At 42.9% G+C, this 20,973-nt stretch overlaps 3 protein-coding genes across 10 annotated transcripts; 2 read left to right on the forward strand and 1 right to left on the reverse strand.

Moving 5' to 3' along the window:
• The first annotated feature begins 7,847 nt into the window (after positions 1-7,847).
• LOC120706037 (DNA damage-binding protein 2-like) lies at positions 7,848-12,195 on the forward strand. Its single transcript, XM_039990603.1, has 11 exons — positions 7,848-8,273; positions 8,743-8,833; positions 9,322-9,449; positions 9,582-9,704; positions 9,840-9,928; positions 10,006-10,126; positions 10,469-10,560; positions 10,806-10,935; positions 11,014-11,262; positions 11,357-11,553; positions 11,638-12,195. The coding sequence occupies exons 1-11, from the start codon at positions 7,959-7,961 to the stop codon at positions 11,864-11,866; spliced, it is 1,764 nt and encodes a 587-aa protein (XP_039846537.1). The 5' UTR covers positions 7,848-7,958; the 3' UTR covers positions 11,867-12,195.
• Positions 12,196-12,643: 448 nt separating this feature from the next.
• On the reverse strand, positions 12,644-17,749 carry LOC120706038 (protein root UVB sensitive 5-like). Of its 8 annotated transcripts, none has more exons than XM_039990604.1 (15): positions 17,472-17,691; positions 17,346-17,396; positions 17,047-17,189; positions 16,465-16,565; positions 15,949-16,007; positions 15,608-15,654; positions 15,458-15,536; positions 15,286-15,358; positions 15,099-15,188; positions 14,739-14,970; positions 14,474-14,592; positions 14,243-14,303; positions 14,023-14,141; positions 13,290-13,385; positions 12,644-13,204 (listed from the first exon to the last, which is right to left on the reverse strand). In XM_039990604.1, exons 1-15 carry the CDS (start codon positions 17,594-17,596, stop codon positions 12,965-12,967), a joined length of 1,635 nt encoding a protein of 544 aa, XP_039846538.1. In that variant the 5' UTR covers positions 17,597-17,691; the 3' UTR covers positions 12,644-12,964. The 8 variants fall into 8 exon arrangements, 5 of the variants coding, with proteins under 5 accessions (XP_039846538.1, XP_039846539.1, XP_039846540.1 ...); XM_039990605.1 differs by having other exon boundaries at positions 14,479-14,592; positions 14,739-14,798; positions 17,472-17,684; XR_005688165.1 differs by having other exon boundaries at positions 12,651-13,204; positions 14,739-14,798; positions 15,949-16,017; positions 17,472-17,699.
• A 56-nt stretch (positions 17,750-17,805) lies between these two features.
• LOC120706039 (protein SGT1 homolog) lies at positions 17,806-19,295 on the forward strand. Its single transcript, XM_039990609.1, has one exon. The coding sequence runs from the start codon at positions 17,883-17,885 to the stop codon at positions 19,131-19,133; it is 1,251 nt and encodes a 416-aa protein (XP_039846543.1). The 5' UTR covers positions 17,806-17,882; the 3' UTR covers positions 19,134-19,295.
• The last annotated feature ends 1,678 nt before the right edge of the window (positions 19,296-20,973 follow it).

A 20,973-nucleotide genomic window follows, 5' to 3' on the forward strand; every position in this document is an offset into this window, starting at 1 on the left:
AGCAAGAACTACGCCATATTTCGGACTAACTGACTCATTTCTTGTCTCATATATACTTCGTATAGGATAAGGTCATTTATTGTTTTTGTAGAAAACCTTGAAACAAACCGTATTAGTACGAAACTTGAAGATGTAGCCAGTCAAGCGAGATAACTCTTTTGTCAACATGTATGGTTTATCGTACTTGTTAGCAAAAAAAATAATGCACATTTTTTATCATTCTTATAATTGATGTTCTTAAATTAGTAGTACGAAAAGTACATCACTACTAGCTAGACTAGTAATATACTCGGTAAGTCCAAGTAAGATCAAGAGTTTTCGGAGAAAGATTTATGGACAGAATAGCTTGCAGGTACATCACAAATAAGTGATGTTTTCTTGTTGTCATAAGTTTATTATTTTTTTAACTTTATTTGCATACTATTTTCTATATCTGAGTTAGAATATTTCAAAATGAAGCAATTAGAGTTTTTTTAAAAAAAAATAGTTTCATATAATTATATTTTTATTGTGTTTCCTAGATACTTTTTAGTAACATACAATGCTAGTCAAAATTTGTATTTTAAAACCTGTTTGGTGAGTGTGATTGTGAGTATTAGAGTTGTATTGTACTATAATTAAAAATAAATTAGTTATTTGTGATCGGATGTCAGTGCGTGAGCGAGGCGAACGGAGTCTCCTCAGGACAGTCCCAACCCAGACTCTACTATGGAGTCTAAGCCTCCTATTTATTATGTTTTGCTGATGTGGCAGTATATTTATGGAAAAGAGAGGGAGAGAAATCAAGACTCCAAGTCTTATTTAGACTCCAAGTCTTCACGCAAATCAAGAATGAATGTGAGAGAGACAAGTGGGCCATATAAACTAAAGTAACACACTTTGCATTGGAAAGTATAGTTTCTTGTGATGGAGTCTTTGAGACTTAGACTTTATCAGTGGAGTCTGCATTGGGACTGCCCTCAGCACCAGGAAGAAATAATGTTCCACAAGACACGTAGACATGCAACCACCATCCTCCGTCCACTGACGCGTGGGTCCGAGACGCGTCGTCCCACCACCGATGCCACGAGAAAACACCGTGGCGGGCCCTCCCATGACGTCACCGCCTTGGTCTGGGCCCCGGCTTATACTACACCGTATAGTCGGGCTACCCGCTCGGATGTGGATACGGGAGCAGCGGGATGGTCCACTGTCAGTGGATAGGGTACGTCTGGTGTCGTGCGCTGCGCAGCTGTGCGACATCCTCTGGTACCGTCAGGGGGTACCGTACGTGTTGTCCAACTGCGGCCGTGTTTGGTTTGTTAACAGTTAATTATTAGTATTAAATGAAGTCAGTTTGTAAAATTAACTTCACAACCTCTACGCTATTTTGTGAGATGAATCTAATGAGACCTTTGACCGCACGATCAGAGGCTAGTTACTGTAGCATTACTGTAGCCAATCATCGATTAATTACTGTCATTAGATTTGTCGCGAAAAGTTACACTCATTCCTAAAAAAGTTTTGCAAATAAACTTCATTTAATACTTCATACATTGAAGATTTTCTCGTTGCGCTACTCGTGCTACTGGTAACCAAACAGGGCCGGGTGATTTATGATGTCATCTTTCAAAAAAAAAAGATTATGATGCCCGGGTGAACTGCCCATTTCTGAATTCGGATTTAAGGGATGCTTGATCCTTATGATCAAACTTTAGAACCTGTTACGTCGGATGTTTGGACAAGATGAGATGAGATGAGGCCACTGTGTCAAAAGTTAAAGAAAGCTAATTTTTAGAGCGTAAGGAAAATTATTTAGACCAACGTTTTGGAAAGGAAAAAAAAAAAGGCTTGTTTGTATCGAGCTAACCGCGTCAATACACTATGGACCGCAATCAATAATATTGCTTTTTCATGACTCCTGACTTGTTGACCAGGTGTTCATTCCTGTGGTGCGCAGCAGCTGGTCGTGGCAATAAGCTGCATCATTCAGATCACGGGAGCATGTCTTTAAACTTCGTTGCAGCACTAAAAACATAATTATGTGAGATGTCTCTTTTTGAATACTCTGGTTCAAAATAGAATAGAGCATTATTAGAGTTGCAATCGAAACTAAGAAGTTACAAGTGACTATCTCAACCTCAGGTCCTGTTTGAATCCAAGTGCTAATGAATAAAAGTGATAAACTCTAACACTAGTGTGTCTAAATAGGAGTGCTAATAAGGTGGGCTAAAATTTAGTCAAGACTTAAAACTTTAGCAAAGATATGAGTGCTAATAGGTGCTAAAGTTTAGTATTCAACTTTAGCTTCTCCAAACGGACCCTCATTTGGTCCTTTTGTAAAATATACCATGCATATTAACTGATAGGCGCATGACTACTAAGCTGAAAGTTGCGCTGAAAATTAGATATATATGGTAAATATTTATAAATTAAAGAGAGATGGGACCGAGTCGCCTAAAAATCGTAGCATGATATGCATTTTCATGATAGTAGAAGAGACTTTTTTTTCATGAGAAGAAAATAGAGGAGACTTGACAATTATGTTGAACTGAAGGGTGTGTTGTTGGGTTGTGCCGCAATATGTATTCTCTTACTGATGAAAAATTAGCAACAGTCATATGTCACACCCGGTTTTAAGGACAAAACCGAATGCATAACTATATGTATGTCAGGATCAAATTTCATACATATAGAGACATCATAAATGAATAATCAGTAACAGTATCACGTAAAAGAGAATTACAACAAATAGAAGATTATCAGAGTTATACAGCTTATCCTGGAAATAAAGACTCCAAACTTCATAGGCAATCGACTGGGGGTTGCGCATGCCTAGAACTCAGCATCATCTTCAAAATACTTCTCACACCTTCTCCTTCTGAGCAGCAGTAAGTAAGGGTGAGTACACTTATGGTTGGTACTCAGCAAGGCCACAAGAAATAACCAAAAAATGAATTAATTCCATCTTTAAGTTAAATTAATCATGTGAGGGTCCAAACCGCTCTTGACCGTGAGCACGGCTAACCGGTTAGTTTTAACTCTGCAGAGGTTGTACACTTTCACCACAATTTGCGTAAAAGTTCCGAAGAACTTTGAACCCAACCACGCAATGTGCTAGCTAGGCACAATACCACACTTCCGAGGTGTGATTGCATAGGGACGCTATGAGGCCTTTACAAAGATTCCCTAACCCGTGACAATCCGCTAAGGTTTCAAGTCAAACCGGTCATAACACTGTCCTAATGAGGTGGTACCTTGCCAAAGGACCATTAAACAATACCAATTGCCCCAAGATGACCGAGCTATACCCCGTCGATGCATCCCCTCTTGCCCTTTCGGTAAGACTGTCATAAGCTAGAGTCTCTAATTAATTAGCCAAGACCAGAGCCATATAGTATTGTGGTTGTACTGTTTTCTTGGGTGGTTCTCCATGTTCCAATTAAATCATAATACTCTTGTAAATAAGCATAGATAGAAAGATGGTTAGGGTCATTTGTCTTTCTCCAACAAAAAGCTACTCTTACTGCTCTTTAGCCCTTGCTCACTTGGAAATCTTGATTCTTCAATCTTCGAACAATGATCCTTCTACTCGAAGCAATCATCGAGCAAACATACAAAGCAACAAACAAAAGATACAACTAAGAACAATACATCAAAACAAAAGAAAGGTTTAAAAAGAACGCACTAAAGGATAGGGCTCGCTGCTATGGTTATGAGGGCGCAAGAAACGCGGAAAACGGAGCTAAAACGGCGATTCTATGGGATAAACGATGCTTTAGGAATTTATTAGTCACGATTAACCAAAGGGTTAAGGACTAACAGAAAAGATTTGTAAGACACAACAAAATGTGCTCACAGAGGATAACAAGGTCATAAAACTATCGCACACGTTGCAAGGATCACGTGAGCGCAAGAATCGATGAAAACGGAGCTAAAACGAGGAGGTTATGGCTAAAACAAGGTTCTAGGGGCTTATTTGTAAAGAAACAGAGCTTTCAGGGACTAGATCTGAAGAAACCAAGGACCAAAACATGATTAAACCTAAACTTCAGGGGTTAGCTTGAAAAACTATACACTATGGACGGCAGGTTCTATTTTGGAAAAGCTCAGGGTGTTTTCCGTAAAGATTTGGACTAAAACCGAAATAGTTTTGAACTGCGGTGGACGGAGGGTTGATTTTGGAAAAATAGAGGGGTTTATTTGCAAAAATGACCACAGTTGACCGGTATTTGGTTTAGTTGACTCGGGTCATATTAGATCTGGGCCGCTGGATCTAAATCGGACGGCGGGAGTGGATTGGGGTGGGCTGGCGGCGGCGCACGGCAGAGGGTCTCCGAACTTCGCCGAAAACGGCCGTCCGGGGCCCGAAATCGAGCGCGACTAGGCCGGGGAGCAAACGCGCGGGGCGGGAAAGTGATCTAGGGCAGCGGCGCGGGCTCTCAGGGCCGGAGTGGAGCTCGCGGCGGCTCATGGTGGGGCGGCGGCGACGGTGAGCAGGACCGGGCGGAAACAAGCGCGAGGGAGGAGGAAACGGACCGGCGAGTTCCTCTACCTCGACGCGAAGCTCCGAGATGGTTCGAAGACGGCGGGGGCGCGACAGAACGGCCACGCGGTGGCGGCTCCGAGCTCCAATCGGCGCGGCGGCGGAGGATAGGGTTTTGCGCGCGGTAGGAGGCGACGGCTTCGGGTTGGTAGGGTTCACCAGGGGCGGTGCAGTGCTTATATAGGGGCGAGGACCAGGGGTCCTTGGTGTGCGCGCCAAGAAGGCCACGGCGGCGCGCGCGAGCGGCGGATGGGCGCGAGCCAGAGTCCGGCTCGAGGTGGAGGACGCGCCTGACGGGCGGGGCCCGCATGGCAGCGGCTGCGGGGGAGGCGGACTGGGCCGGGAGGAGGGAGAGTTTGGGCCGTGGGAAAAGAAAATGAAAAGGAGAAAAGGGATTTGGGCTGGGCTGAAAACGGGTTAGAGGGAAGAGAGAAGTTTTTGCTTTTCTTTTCTTTTTGAAATAAAGGGATTCAAACACATTCATTTGAATTTAAATTTGGAGAATTTAAATTCATCTGAACTCAACCAATAAAACAATGCAATTCAGCATGAATGCCTAACAAACAAAAGGACCTCATTTAATTTAAAAAAACAGCCAACATTTATTTTATTTTACACTAAATTCTCTGTAAAGAAGATAAATCTTGGGAAAATTTTAAAATTATGAGAAAATTGATGATTTATTTTTAATTTTAATCACATCCTGAAATCCAAAAAAATCAGAGTGTGACATCATATCCTGAACAACATGTAATCTTATTGGAGTAGACATGTCCAACTCGAATAGTTTGGACAATTGGGCTGTTAAGCAAGGCAATTTTTTTCAATAAAATTAAGTAAGTAATCGAATAATTAGAGGAGAGGATTTATGTACAAGTGCATTCAAATTTTTTCAATAAAATTAAGTAAGTAATTGTAAGGATCGATGGACCAAGAGGGGGGTGAATTGAGTCTTTTTCAATTCCTAAAACACAAATAAGCAACCTTAATCCTATGCAATGCTAGTAAGGCACCAATTCACCAACCGGATAACTAAGCTTCCTACACAAGCTATGAGAGATAAAACGAGAAGTAAAGCCTAGCAAGGTAGAGCTAAGTTATGATCTCTAAGTCAAGCACATGAATAAATTGCATGAAAGAAAATGCTTGAATAAAGAGAGTGGACAAGAGACGACCGGATTTTTCCCGTGGTATCGATGTGTTGGCACACACCCCTAATCCACGTTGTGACACTCATAAAGAGTCTTGTCACCTCCCAAGTCACCGAGACGAGGGCGCTCACTAAGAGTCTCCGTTCACCATCCCGGCGTGGTGGAGATCAAGCCACGTACAATCTTCTTCTCCGGGCTCCCACAATCCTTGGCAAGCTCCGCGAGAAACACCTCTATCACCAAGATCGTCTAGGTGATGCCAATCACCAAGAGTAACAAGCTAAGGCCTTCACTTGAGCAAGAACCGATCACCAAGAACAGATGCACACAAGCTTCTCTCTACTCAAGTCCTTAATCTTGCTTCTTGATTGATTGATTGATTGAACAAATATGTGAAGGATGAAGCTCAATGTGGCTCTTGACTATAGTATGAGTGTATGGATGTTGCCTGGTGTCAAGAGTAGCAAAATGACCCATTGGAGGGGTATATATAGGCAGCTCACACGAATAGAGCCGTTGGAGAAAAAGCTGCCAGAAAACTGCGTAGCGCCGGTTAATCCGACGTACCTCCAATAGTCATCGTCGGTTTAACCGATGAATGTAAACTGCCCCTTCTGAAAACTAGCCGTTACAACTTGGGCAGATTAACCGACGTATCATTGGTTTAACCGGTGAATGTAGTTGTCGATTGATCAACTGAAAAACCAAGTCTCTGGACAACTGCACCGACGTTAACTCAAACATATCGTCGGTTTAACCGGTGAGTACAACTTCTGAAGTCCTTGGAAAAACCATCTCACTGGTCAATTGCACCGACGTCCCATTTCAAACATCGTCGGTTTAACCGGTGTATAGAACTTGAAATGCCCTGGAAAAACCAACTCTGGACTAATGCACCGACGTTAAATTCAAACACGTCGGTTTAACCGGTGTATTGACTTGTCCAGACTCTGCTGACTTCGTTTAACCGACGTATAGAAAATTGAGGTCGTCGGTTAAACCGGTGTTAAAGACTTTTTCTGATTTTGCCTTTTCTGATTTGAGTCTTGAATGAAATCCAAATATTCTTGAGATATAAGTTGAGAACCACTTATTTGAACTTCTAGAAACCTGAGTGACCATAGTGTGCATCCATTTTCAAATGACCATGTCCATGCTCAAGTTACTTAGCCTTAACCCCTCTTAATAGTGCGATCACTACAAAACTATAAAACCTATACTAACCTAAGTGTCCTTCTCAACCTTATGACACTTAGGACTAGAAAGATCCTTAGTCTTGACATATAATTGAGTTGAATACCAAGATCGTCTTTTTGAATAATGAAATTGAGGGGCCTCTTTTGACATATGACCAAATGAGCGATAATGATCTATTAAGCTACACAAACTCATTAGTCACAATAATGGTTGTCATTAATCACCGAAACATACTTTGAGGGCCTAGATGCTTACAGTAATCTAATAAAAGAATGCAAAATAAAATCATGCCAATCAAATTCGTTCAAATTTAATTAAATTTATAGTAAATAGCATCAGAACTTATATCTTTAAATAAATTTATTATAAAAATATACTCATTTTTTGCGAAGCGTAGTATAGGCGCAGACGCTTACAAACGCAAGCGTCGAAAACTCAAAGTCTGGTTAGTAGGTTCCACCACAAGAAACCTAAGAAACCTTAGCACGCTCAGTTCACTTATAAAAATATATTCTATAACTAATCTAATGATACTTATTTTGTATCATGAGCGTAACTTTTTTTATATAACTTCAGTCAAAGTTCAACCTGTTTGACTTATCGAAAAACGAGAACTGCATTCTTTTGTGGACGGAGGAAGTTGATCTTAAGATTGAATATACACGATTGAATATATGCGAAAAATATCTTTTGTACAAAAGAAAAGAGCAGGATTGTTCCGTGATATACCCATAAGATAAGTGAGGACATTTTCTTAGAGGAGTCATTAAGCTATTTAAAGTATGTGAATTTGTAGCTTATGAACTTAATCTAATAGTAGTTTTTTTAGCAAAACTTAATTAATCTAATAGTAGTGTTATGCGTTGATCAAAACTCGGGCAGGAAGAAATATCGAACCTTGAATAATGTCCTTCCTTGCTTCGTTTCCATTTGATCGCACCGACATCAAAGCGAAGTAGCAGCAGTCCCTGGCCAGCCCATAAACCCCAAACCCAACCCAACCAACCGCCTCGGCGCCTCGTCTCCCCGTTCCCCACCACACCTTCTCCTTCCCGCCTCCCGAGGCCCCGCCCTGTCGCCGACACATGGGCCCCACCGCCCGCGCCCAGTTCGTGTACAACCGCCGCCGCCGCCGCAGCGGCGGGCGGCACGCCGTCGAGGAGGCCTCCGACGAAGAGGAGCAGCGGCAGGACAGTTCCTCCTCGTCGGAGGACGAGGAAGACGAAGCGGAAGCGTCGGGAGAAGAAGTCGCTGACGACGACGACGACGAGGAGGAGGAGGAGGAGGAGGAGGCGGCTGTCGAGCCCGCGGCCGAGGAGGATCCCGCAGCGGCGGCGGCGGGGGAGAAGAGGGGCGGGAGGAAGGGCCGGATCACCATCAGCCTCAAGAAAGTGTGCAAGGTACTGGTCGGTGCAAGAAATCTAATATCAGGATTTTCTTGCTCTTTTCCCTCGTATTTCTGCTATGTCCTTTCCATTTATGTTCAGAAAGATGATCCCCGCTGATGCTTCGAGCCTAACTTGAATTTTGGAGCGAGAAAAGTATTTCTTTTGCTCGCTGTGGGCTGTGGCCGTCTTTGAGAGCGGATGTTGCCTCTCGTCCTCGGCGCAAAATTGGGATTTGGGGATGTTAAGTCGGTCCGCTGATAACCTGTTGGACTACTTGGGTCAAATAACGGGGAAATGGCTGTTACATTTTCCAATCGTTTTAAACTAATTTGTTTATGGTCTTGGTATGTCTATTCTTTTCTGCTGAAATTATTTGTGTTTGTTGTTGGAAAACTTTCCTTTTTTGGTGTCTGTGGTACCCTTTTTTTATTCATTTCCGTGCCGGGGAACTTCATGTATTCTTTGTTGTGTCCGGCTGCAGGTGTGCAAAAGGACAGGGCACGAAGCAGGGTTCAAGGGGGCCGTGTACATCGACTGCCCCATGAAGCCCTGCTTCCTATGCAAGATGCCAGGTTCTCACATTTATGTCTGTGTGATTATCTCTTTGTGCTTTTGGAGTACAAGAGTCACTAATTTTGGATGAACAAACAGTTTTTTGCAGTGTGGATGGGGCTGTCAAGGATTATTGTTTATGAATTAGTGTTCGTGTTACATGTGGAAATATCTTTGTTGAAGGATTCTTGTCTAAGTAACTCTTGATCATGAAAGTAGGTTAGGCATTATCTGTTTTAAAAAAAATCTGAAAGAAGTCGCACAGATGAACCAGCACCTTGTATTTTGTTGTATTTCTGCTGGCAGAAAATTTAAAGCTGCTTCCTTTCAATGCCTCATGGCCGTTTACATGTTTCACTTACGATTCAGAAGCTTTATCAACAGTGCCTAATGAATCTTGGAGTATGAGGGTGCCACATCTGATAGAGATCACTTATCCTTAGACGAAAATGACATGAATGTTGGTTTTCTATTTGAGTCACTTACCCTCTGTTTTCCTCATAAACAGGTCATACAACCTTGACTTGCCCACATAGAGTAGCAATGGAGCATGGTGTTATCCCAGCCCCTCGAAGGAATACAAACACTTCATTAGATTATGTCTTTCAGAGCCAAATCAAGGGCAAGATTTCCATGGTATTGAGTGAGATTTGACTAATGCCTAATCCTCTGTATTAGTGTATTCTAACTGTTGTCAATTGCAATATCTTATATTGCTCTTCTTTTCTAGTACCACATTTGTCAGTTTTCTCCTCATTGCAATGCTAGGTTAAGCCCAAATTTCTGATACCCAACCAACTAGAGTCTGGAAACATAAAATTTCATCAGAGGCGTGTGACTTGCTTGGAATTTCACCCAACAAACAACAATGTTCTTTTATCAGGAGACAAGGTATTGCACTCCTACTGTTGAACCTTGTTGCCCCCTTAAATTCCTTACAAATATTCTGCACTGCGATGTGTGAAAATGGCTATATTGCAGGAACATGTAGCCAAGTACTAATGGATCTTTTTTATTTCCACACAGAAAGGGCTTCTGGGTGTTTGGGATTATGTTAAGTTGCATGAGAAGATTACATATGATTCTGTGCACTCCTGCATTCTGAACAGTATGAAGTAAGAATATTCCTTGATAGTTGTTATCAGTCTCTCTTGCAAGGATGAAAATGTTGCAACATGATGACCTTGTTCAGGATTGATAACGCCAATGATGGGATACTATACACAGCTTCCTCTGATGGTACTATCAGTTGCACAGACTTGGATACTGGCATTGGCTCCCCCTTGTTAAATCTCAACCCGAATGGTTGGAATGTAAGTTTACTTTCGAGTCAAGCTTCTATGGATTACAGTGTTGAAATTTGCAAAAATGGGACTGCAAACATTGGCCTTTGCAGTTTTGCCATTGGACCCACATTTCATAGACACAGATGGTCCCACAGTGTTATTCACTAGGAGTGGCAAAATCACGAGTGGTCAATGTTTGCAGTCCTAATATTGCAATTTTTTTGTTGAGAAGAACTTATAAAGATGTTATTTTTCAGTCTATATACAAGCATCGTGTACTGTAATTAGTTAGCATAGATCTGAATTGATTTGCATCAATTGTGGGCTTGTTTTTAATGAACCCTAGTCCTTGTTTGTTGGTCACAACAGGGTCCGAGCTCTTGGCGCATGATATATGGGATGGACTTAAACACTGACAAAGGTCTTATTTTGGTGGCAGATAACTTCGGTTTTCTTTACTTGTGAGTATCTCTAGGAAGTGGGTGGTACATTTCTGAGATTTATACCTTACAGTGCAGGCTATATATGCAGCTTCCTTTGAAACAATAGGTTGAATTGTTGACGTGATGCATTTGTTTGCTAGCTCAATTCAAATCGTTTGTCATCAGATATTATTCTATATTTGAATTCAGATATATGGTTGTAAAACTTGCATGTATGAAATATGCCTTGGCATTCTGTTGTAAGTTATTCTTAATTCTTGTAGCCTGGATAGACGATCAAAGACAAGAATTGGACATCCGATTCTCATACATAAAAAGGGTAGCAAGGTAACCACCCTTCATTGCAGCCCTGCACGACCTGAAGTTCTTCTGAGCAGCGGAAATGATCACTATGTGAGTGTGTCGTGCATATGTACAATATCCAATTTTCTTATTTCATACTTAATATTTCCACATCTGTGTGATTATTAGGCCCGTATTTGGGATACAAGAAAGCTTGAAGCCAACTCACCCCTTGCCAGCCTTGCTCATGGGCGGGTTGTTAATTCAGGATATTTTTCTCCACAAAGTGGTAATAAGATCTTGACAACATGTCAGGACAACCGGATTCGTGTATGGGACTATATTTTTGGTGATCTGCAATCCCCAAGTAGAGAAATTGTACACAGTCATGATTTCAACCGTCACCTGACTCCCTTCAAAGCTGAGTGGGACCCAAAGGTTTCAGTTATAAATAAAACTTCCTTTCATTTTGAATTTTATTATTATTTCATGAAGATGTGCCCAATTTTGAAACGGGTGATAATGTTCGCAGGATTACACAGAAACTGTTGCGGTCGTTGGTCGTTACATAAGTGAGAACTACAACGGTGTTGCTTTGCATCCAATTGATTTCATAGATACCAGTTCTGGGAAGCTTCTGGCTGAGGTGATGGACCCTGACATAACAACAATCAGCCCAGTAAATAAGCTACATCCGCGAGATGATATCCTGGCAACAGGAAGCTCAAGGTATACCTATCGATGTATTAGTAGCCAGCATCACTATCTAATGCTAGATCCTTCCTCACACAACTCATGAGGTTGTCCTTGCAGGTCCATTTTCATTTGGAAACCAAAGACTGAAGATGAACTTACAGAAGAAAGGACCAAGCAGAAGGCTAAGGAATACGTATATGGATCAGGTTCCCAGAAGAAAACAAATGGTAAGCATGACAATAGTAGTGATGACGATTCAGATGGGGATTCTGGCAGAAAGAACAAAAAAGCAAAGAAGACTCGTTTCACTTGTACCACAAAGGGAAAAGGCAAATCCAAAGTCTGATACTGGTGTACTTCGTGCAGCAGCAATTTTGACAAGAATTCAGCCATTTACCAGCCCTACCTAAGATCCACAAGAAATCTTTTGTACCATCTTGACCCCTAGCTAAGATGCAGAAGACCCATAGTGGTCTACTGGAGCCATGCCCCAAGGATTTAGCTCTATAAATAGGTTTCTGATGCTTTTGGATCTTGTTAAATAGGTTTCTGATGCTTTCGAATCCTGACATGCTTATGGGCATTTGATCAGAGTGGGCTTTTAACGGTCTATCAAATATCAATATATAAATGCTCCTGTACAGTTTGGCTGGATGCAGTTTATGTTCATAAAAATTCTTATTGGAGCTCTCTCTCTCTTTTTTTTTTGTCTAACGTCATTTATTACCCATGCTGATGAGTGATGAACTGAAATTTAAAGGGCAAGTATTTTATCCCTGTGTGCGTAGAGAAGCCATAGGGCACATAAATTTCACTCCAGCCAACAGTGTTTTTCTCTCACACCAAACTAGCATCAGCACTAGCCAGCCAGCAATATTTTTCTCTCACAACAAATCAGCATCAACCACCAGCCACAGCCATCCAAACAGAGTGAACTGAATTTTAAGCAAAGTAAAAAGTAATACACAGTCCGCTACTCTGCTTCTCTAAAAGATGAAATCCTTCTGCGAAGAACCACGTAGTATCATGCTAATGACTGGATAATCTATGCATCAGATTGCATGGTAAGATATCAAATAGTCATGGAAATAGGCGGTGTTGGAGGGCCTTTGCACAGCACACAAGCAGCCAATGCATTAATTGTAGCATTTCCATTTTTCACACTGTAAACAGTAAACATCTGGTCATATGCCAAACATAGTTTCTTACAATATGGATTGTTAGATCACTAAGCATCACCCACATGAGAACCTTGGCTGATATCCAAATATCGAATGTTCAGTTGGCAATTGCAATTGTTTCAGCAGGTCAAGATCATGCTTCGGAAAAGAAATTTCAATATTGTCTCTAGGTTAGCACCGGCTGAACCCTAAAACCACTATAAGGAAAAAGTTCGTTGCAGCCGGAGAGTGTCAGGAGGGAATTACTAAGCAACAGTAGCATCCTAAACATCTTGGTTCAGGTATTCTGACACCAAAACTGGTTCTTTTGGCACTTTCAAAATGATTTGGTTCTGATCCCAGCCAGCTCTTTCCATTTGCTCAAGGAAGTCAGTAAATCCATGTTCTAATGCAAGAATGCTAGCCTCTAACCAAGAGAAAACATCATCCTGGTTTTGCAGATTTTCTTGAAGCCAATGTGCCTGCCAGAGGCTTCTTAGGACCGAAATGCTGGTAGCCGATTCCTGAAAATAAGTGAAGCAGACACATGATATGCATTCTTGATCTGATGCACGGCTATTTTTATATGCAATTTCAGCAGTAGAACACCTTGAACGCAACAAGAAATTTTGGTTCTCTTGATCCAAACTGCTCAACGAAGAGGACATACTTCTCATTCTTGTACAACTTCAATAATCTATTCACCTGTCCAAGAGTTCAAAAGATTTGTACCGAGAAGCTTAAATAACATGGTGAAGACATAATTGCTGATTCAAGAGTGAACAGGTTTGAAAAATGCATGAGCAAGTGATACAAAAAATCCATTAGTTGGATTATGGAACAGGTTGTAACTCTAAATTACTGGATAGCTTATGGCTTACAAGTAACGGTTACAGATGATTTCAACTTAGACTAAGTTATTACTATGATCCAATAATGAAAAAATTGCTGAGTGAACCACACATTTTCATTAAAAAAAAGTGGCATGTTCTGACCACTTTCTAGTTGATTCAAGGTTAGACCAATGAAACCTGGAATGTGCGGAAAGCGAAAAGGTAATTACAAACACCATCAGAGGCCAAAAGAAAAAAAATGTCAATCAGGAGCGAGACTGGGGTAAGAAAAGAAACAAAGATACCATGCTTTGATGCTAACTGAGCTCTAAAGTGAGTCCTAAAACATTAACTATGACCGAGCAGACATTCAATCAGACATAATGTCTTGTCACCCCCATTAATTTTAACTCCCCAGGTTCCTTCCCAAGGAAGGACACCTACAGACTGTAAAGCCAAGGCTGGGAAAAATGAATCTACTGAACTAAACGGAATCAAACTATTCATACCATGTCACTGGGTTCCTCACTGCCAAGCATTCTTTCCATGGGCACGCCAAAAGAAATTTGGGGATGCAAGAATCTCTCCCATGTTAAAATGTTTTCCTCCTCATTGCAAACGACATAACCTAAAATAGTAAGACAAAAACACCAGCTAATAAGAAGTTACTAGAACTGCTTAAAAAATGACCAAGAAAATGTCAAAATAGTCAAGAGAAGAAAATGTCACCAGGAACTGTATGTTGCGTGACATGTGATCTCACAAGTATCCGACCACGTTTTAGGTTTATCTACCAATATTACCATGAAGAGGAAAAAAGGTGATCAATAAAATATTCACAGGGGCTACCCTGTCTATAATGCATTAATGTATATGGAAAATGTAGTTAAACATGGAAATCTTCAACGGCTACCTAAATTATTTCATTTCATCAAGCAAAACACAATTTGGGTGAAGCACCTTACTGTGCGGAACTTGAGAACTGATAGGGACTGATAGCGCAGCCAAAGATGTAGAAGACGAATACTCAGCCATGTTAGAGTAAGAGTTAAGTATGATGACTTTACACCTGATGTATCCTCGGATTAAACAGCAACTGTAAATGGATAAAAAAAAACAATGGCATGTGTCTCCTTTGGTGCAATAACAGAACTGATCGATAAGGTTGGCGTCCTGAAAGGGAGTTTAATATAAACAGAAGGTAAAACTTAAATAATCTATATACCATTATAAGTACTCCAATCGAAAGGCCTATCAGCTGGGATCCTACTTCCCATACTTCCTCCTGAAAATACGTCATTGTTTCTTAAAAAGAAATTTTGCAAAAAAATATTCTTGCAAGATCTGTTCATAACCTGAACAGAAAAGATGTAGTGCACAGCCAAAAGAGTTTTTAAGGCACTTTTATCCTTAGGTTTAAAGGAACCTTTTAGTGATTGTAATATTTTTTCCGTCATCTGTAGAGAAAGTAACATGATACAAAATTGAAAGTAAGATCAGAGGCTGTGATAGCATCAATGCTGCAGTTTAAGAAGATATTAGGACACAGCTAAGTATCAGAAAAGTATCGCAACGCAGTAGGTACCTTTGCAGCAACCTCTCCTAGATTTCCAGATTCTGCAAAGTGATTTTGGATCACACGAAAGGAAGGGTCTTTAAATCCTCTTGCTACAGCCTGCTTAAAAATCTCGAGTCAATGGTCTTACTGGCCAATAGGAGATGTTTGCTACTGACCAACTAAATGCAAAAAAAGTAATATATTTTCAGAACACCTTTGCAAGATTCCCCAATGATGCAAGTGGGAGGAAGTAACCTGGATACAGTGGAGTGATGAGCTCAAAGACGCTGCAAAATGTTGCAGACAATTTAAGGAGTGAATTCACCAGACTATCTGAACTTGATTTTAAAGATCTGCTTTATTGTTTTACAAGAATTAGTGTCAACCTTCCAGCACTTCCAATGAAATCGGCGTACATCCGCCACTTCTTTGGGTCATCATCAAAAAGTGTTCCAAAGCGTCCACCTAAGTATTGCCATCCATAAGTCTTCTTGGATAGCACATTCTGAAATGATGGCAAAATGTAATAATCGTACCAATGAGAAGACGCCCAAAGCCTCCTATGCCATCCTTCGATACCCATCTAATTTGAATCAACAAGGTTCAAGTTAGTTATGCACTTGTGCTCATAAGATGAAATGACCTACTCACATTCGCATGACAAGTTTTCATGTGATATGTCTCTCCTATGTGGTCATGAGTTATGACACAGATAATTTTCTCGTCTATAGGAGTATAATTAACATAACCAAACAAGAATAGAAGAGAAGGAAGATGAAATTAATGTAGTATTTTTTTTCTTCCCCAACAAATGGCTCTGATGTTTCAACTTTTCAATAACACACATAATGGTATAAATAGAAAAGATGATTATGACCTGATAGCAGCAGCAGATGCAGCTGCCGAAGTTCCTGTAAAGGACCCCACACCTACAGCCTGTACCAATCTACAATTAGCTAATCAGTGATGGTGACATAAGGCTATGATTGAAGAGTATATTTTGAAAACATGTAACATATTGGTTAAAACGTGTGAGTTCGAAAACAAGCATGATTCTAAAACTAATTTATTGCCAACAATATCAAAATTAGGCAGCATGTTTCATTGTAATTTTGCTCATCAGAGCACATAGTAATAACTAATAAGGTTCACCATCAAAATCTGACCGGAAAGTAAAGGCCATTTTGAAACTGGAGTTCTTACCCCCTTCGTTTAGGAAATCTTAACCATATTGTCCACCTTATTTTGTGAACTATCTAATAATAAAGTCTGATTATCAAATGTGAAATAAGATAACTGTAGTAAGTTCAATTTTCTTCATTCTAAAACATTGTTTCACTGAGAAAATATGATTTACGTAATTGGACCACTTGACTAACAAATTAAGAAGTACCTTCAGCAGACTTGACGTAACTAGTACATGACAGATCCATCCTGTCACATTTGTTGGGAACTGCAATAGCATGTACTCCAGGTAGTCAACTGTAACAGATTCTAAAATAAAGAAACAAAGAACAAAAAGTCAATTTACCAGGTGGTAGAGTTTCATATCTGTCGGACATAGTTTATGTTACTTGTCCAGGAGCAGCAGGTACATAATGTCAGCTCATTAGGTTGCCGCCCAAACGTTTTGTGTTATAGTACATCTAAAACTTGTGCAAAATTTTGAAGCTACCAACACAATTCAGGCAAAACTGAGCCATAACATGTTACCAGAATACCAGCATTTCTCATTGTGTTTCTTACTTTTGACGACAATGGTGATGTATCTTTGTCTCAGAATGCACTGAATTGACGAAATGGCATGCAAAGCTCCCAACCAAAACAGTTTACAAAACTACAACAGAAAATAACAATTCACTCCCATGGCTAATTCATCTATCTTTTAAAAATCATTTTTCAGCGAAACAATTACTAGAGTAACCGTCAAGTATACGGATGAGAATACAGAGCACAGAGAGACGTCAAGGATCACCTGGGAACCCCGCTGGAAGTACAAAATCCCTAACAGCCTGGGGGATCAAAGAATCTGCCGCATGCTCATTCTCCACTGCGTTCACCGAAGATTCATGCTTCTCCAAACGAATTTGCAGCTTAGAATTGCCATCCGACATATATCTACCCACCACATCGATTAAACATAAGAAATTTGGCATAATTGTCCAATTTATCGTCCCCGACTCAAAATGCACTTGACAATGTCTTTGCAAGTTCAGATGTACAACAGGGAAATCAGGTGGCATTCTCAAAATCTAGAATTCAGGAGTGAAGAACCTTTTTGTGACGCCGTCCCGGTACCGCTCCACGAGCAAAGGCCTGGCCTTTCTGCAGAGCACAGACGTTCCCTTCACTTATAGAAAGAAAAGAGCAACCCAAAGAAAGCGAAATTCAGAAACGTACTCAGGCTCGCCGCCGCCTCCGCCGCTGGAGCCCGGCGGCGATGCTAGGCAGGAGCGCGGACGAAGCCTCCAGGGGAGAGCTCCCCCCACGCGGAAGCGCCCGCCGGCGGCGGGCGTGGAGAGCATGCTCCGGAGTTCGGGCGCGACGAGAGGGCGTGTCCTGATGGTGGATGGTTCGGAATTCGGATGGAACGGATACCTGGATGGATATGCTCCGCTACAGTCCACTGGTGCCAAGGTTGGCATCCACAAACAGAGCCCGATTTTTCTCGAAATTGATCTTTTTTATTTACCCCTTTCCATAAACTGAAGTATTTCAGTTTTCTGATTTTTATACTGATTAACTTTGCAGGAAAAAGGGGGAAAGAAATTTGCGATGAGGAGCTGAAGTTGGCAAGAATTCGAGTCGAAGATGTACCCAAGATGCCAGGACTCGTGTTCCTATCGTGCACGAACCAACCCGTGGGCGCGCCTGCGGGCTGCAAATACGCGACGTCGTGGTCCCGAGCCCACGACCCCAGCGACCAACAAAATCTCGGGAAACACGCGGCCTATCGAATCGTCCCTGGATCAAAGCCTCGCCGACTTCGCCGCCGCACCCGCTGCCATGGCGGCGCCGACGCCCGCGGAGCTGGAGCACAAGGCGACGGAGGCCTTCTTCGACGACGACTTCGCCCTCGCCGCCGCGCTCTACACGCAGGCCATTGCCGCGGGTCCCCCCACCGCGGCGCGCTACGCCGACCGCGCCCAGGCCCACGCCAAGATGGGAGATTTCGCCGCGGCCGCCGCGGACGCCGCCCGCGCCGCCGAGCTCGACCCCGCCATGCCCCGGGCGCACCTCCGCAGGGCCCACGCCTGCGTCAAGCTGGAGCAGTACGACGACGCCCGGGCCGCCGCCGAGGCCGGCGCCGCCCTGGCCCCCGGCGACGCGCGGTTCGCCAAGCTGATGAGCGAGATCGACGCCAAGGCGCCCAAGCCGATGGAGACCGAGGCGAGCGCCGCCGTCGCCGCGCCGGCTTCTGCGGAGAAGCCCAAGTACAGACACGACTACTACAACAGCGCGGCGGAGGTGGTGGTGACCGTGTTCGCCAAGGGCGTGGCCCCCGAGCACGTCGCGGTGGATTTCGGCGAGCAGCTGCTGAGCGTCTCCGTCGAGGTCCCCGGCGAGGCGCCGTACCACCTGCAGCCCCGGCTGTTCGGCAAGATCGTCCCCGACAAGTGCCGGTTCGCCGTCCTCTCCACCAAGATCGAGGTCCGCCTCGCCAAGGCCGAGCCGGGGACGACGTGGCCGTCGCTGGAGTTCACCGGCAAGCCCAGGCTCGCCACCGTGGCGCCACCACGCGGGAGCAGCTCCTCCTCCGGCGGCGGCGGCGGCGCCCAGCGGCCGAGCTACCCGTCGTCCAGGGGCCGCAAGGACTGGGACAGGATCGAGGCGGAGGTGAAGAGGGCGGAGAAGGAGGAGAAGCTGGACGGCGATGCGGCTGCCAACAAGTTCTTCCAGGACATCTTCCGCAACGCCGACGAGGACATGCGGCGCGCCATGACCAAGTCGTTCCAGGAGTCCAACGGCACGGTGCTGTCGACCAACTGGAAGGACGTCGGCGCCAAGAAGATTGAGCCCAGCCCGCCGGAAGGCATGGATCTGCGCAAGTGGGAGTACTGACGAGATTGATCGTGCAAGCAAGCTAGTAATTACCACTAGTAGCTCGTAGTAGTAAATCGTATCACTTATTAGGATATCAATTCTATATCAATGATATTTGATTTGAACTCTTCGTTTCAACTCTGATGATCAATTGAACTAATTCGATGATTCTTGTTAGTAGCCTCTAACGCTCTATGATTCTACAAATTTTTGCCCAATTTAGGTATGAAAAAAAAAAATAAACAGAGCGTAGGCAATTTAGGTATGCATGAATGCATGATGCAAGTTGGGCACGATGATGATATCTGCCGCGACGCGCGGCCCGAGTGAGGGCGCGAGGCGCCAGCACTAGCCAGCGCGGCGACAACGGGGGCTCTGCGCAGGGTCGTGGCGCGGCAACACCGTGGCGTCTCGCTCGTCCAGACGCCACCGTCGCGATCACGCGGCCGCCGGCGTTCTTCCGGTGTGGCGTCGCTCGCTGACACGGCAAGCGGGGCCCACCGGCGAGTCCTAATTCGACGGGACTAATTATTGGAAGGCTTGTTTTGACAGATTGACGGGTTCGGAAGGCCACCGGTATGGGCACGTTCAGCGTTAGAGGATGGATTCTTTCCTCTTTTGCATTCTCGCACCTCCTATTATCCAGTATTCCAATGATGATGCCCCCGTTAGGTTTAGTCTCAACTCGTTTAACGCTCTGATAAGGATGCTGTTTAAATGGATTTACCTTCCAAGTTCCAATCGTGGATACAGGTCGAGACACAAATTGTTTCTTCCTATTGTGACATTACGCGAAACTATTCCTGCGGCAACACCACACGCATGTCCGTCTCCGGCGTGGCTCTGGAAAAAAAAGTTTTCTCTCTTTTTTAGAGCCAGATTGATAGAGTTCCAACTAATTTCGATTTTCTATCGGAGATGATTCTCTGAAAGAAGTGATTTACTCACTAAAAGTTATTCTCTACAATTCTCCAAGATTAACTTTATGAAAAAACAGATCCAATATAAGAAGTGAAAAAAGAAGAAACAAACTGTCTTTCAGAATTACTTCTTTCAGAAAAATATTTAGCAGAGCTACTTCTAGATTCAGCCTATAAGCTGCTAAAAGATAAAGGCCATCGAGCAGCCTTGCTTTTGATGAATCGAGGGCTAGCTATTACAAATACTGGTATCAAAACTTTGCAAAAGTTTGGCAGTTCTGCTACATGAGGGTGAACGGTCGTGGGGTGGCATTAAGGGTGGCAAAGGGCTTTAAAATTTAATTTAGATAACCTAAGAGTCTGGACTCTAATTTTAACAATTTTGAGCTAAAAATATTTAAAAGCCAAGTTGCACTGTAAAGGGACCACTAAAGTGGGCATCCACAATGTATAGTATTTTGGATAGTGCTAAGATGGGACCTACATCCAAAATGTTAGCTTGGTAAACTCATCCAGCGTATAAGCGATTCCTGTGGGACTCATGGTAGCAGGTAAGTAAATATTTTTCAATCTAGGAACCGGATGCAAAGTTGGGGCACCAAGTGCTGGGATAGCACCCATACAAGATTCTCTCCACATTGCACCCTCTCCTTCGCCTTGTCTCTCTTCCTAGCACCCTCAAAAAACACTAGTAAGTTGGCCCGCGCGGCACGCGCGTGCCGTATATGATAATCATTAAAATTTTAATATAATAAGCTTAGTGATAAGACTCCTGTTAATGTATGAAAGAAATACAAGTAGCTGAAATTGTTTGAGTGCTTGTAGTTTGTTGGAAGCATGAATATTTTAAACATGAACTATAATCTTTTTTCCAATTTGGAACTAAAATACCACCTTGTATAATTGTTGTGGCAACATACATAGGACCCTTGTACAGC

Source organism: Panicum virgatum, chromosome 5K, assembly GCF_016808335.1.
Source record: "Panicum virgatum strain AP13 chromosome 5K, P.virgatum_v5, whole genome shotgun sequence".
Taxonomy (NCBI): Eukaryota; Viridiplantae; Streptophyta; class Magnoliopsida; order Poales; family Poaceae; genus Panicum; species Panicum virgatum.

What these genes read in the sequence shown, in the direction of transcription:
- LOC120706037 (XM_039990603.1), top strand. Translation starts at nt 7,959, where the DNA reads ATGGGCCCCACCGCCCGCGCCCAGTTCGTGTACAACCGCCGCCGCCGC. An exon ending in GCCTCAAGAAAGTGTGCAAG is followed by an intron (nt 8,274 to 8,742) that starts GTACTGGTCGGT and finishes GTCCGGCTGCAG; the next exon opens with GTGTGCAAAAGGACAGGGCA. An exon ending in TCAAGGGCAAGATTTCCATG is followed by an intron (nt 9,450 to 9,581) that starts GTATTGAGTGAG and finishes TTGCAATGCTAG; the next exon opens with GTTAAGCCCAAATTTCTGAT.
- LOC120706038 (XM_039990604.1), bottom strand. Translation starts at nt 17,596, where the DNA reads ATGCTCTCCACGCCCGCCGCCGGCGGGCGCTTCCGCGTGGGGGGAGCT. An exon ending in TTACGTCAAGTCTGCTGAAG is followed by an intron (nt 16,008 to 16,464) that starts GTACTTCTTAAT and finishes AGATTGGTACAG; the next exon opens with GCTGTAGGTGTGGGGTCCTT. An exon ending in CACGCAACATACAGTTCCTG is followed by an intron (nt 14,142 to 14,242) that starts GTGACATTTTCT and finishes TTACTATTTTAG; the next exon opens with GTTATGTCGTTTGCAATGAG.
- LOC120706039 (XM_039990609.1), top strand. Translation starts at nt 17,883, where the DNA reads ATGTACCCAAGATGCCAGGACTCGTGTTCCTATCGTGCACGAACCAAC.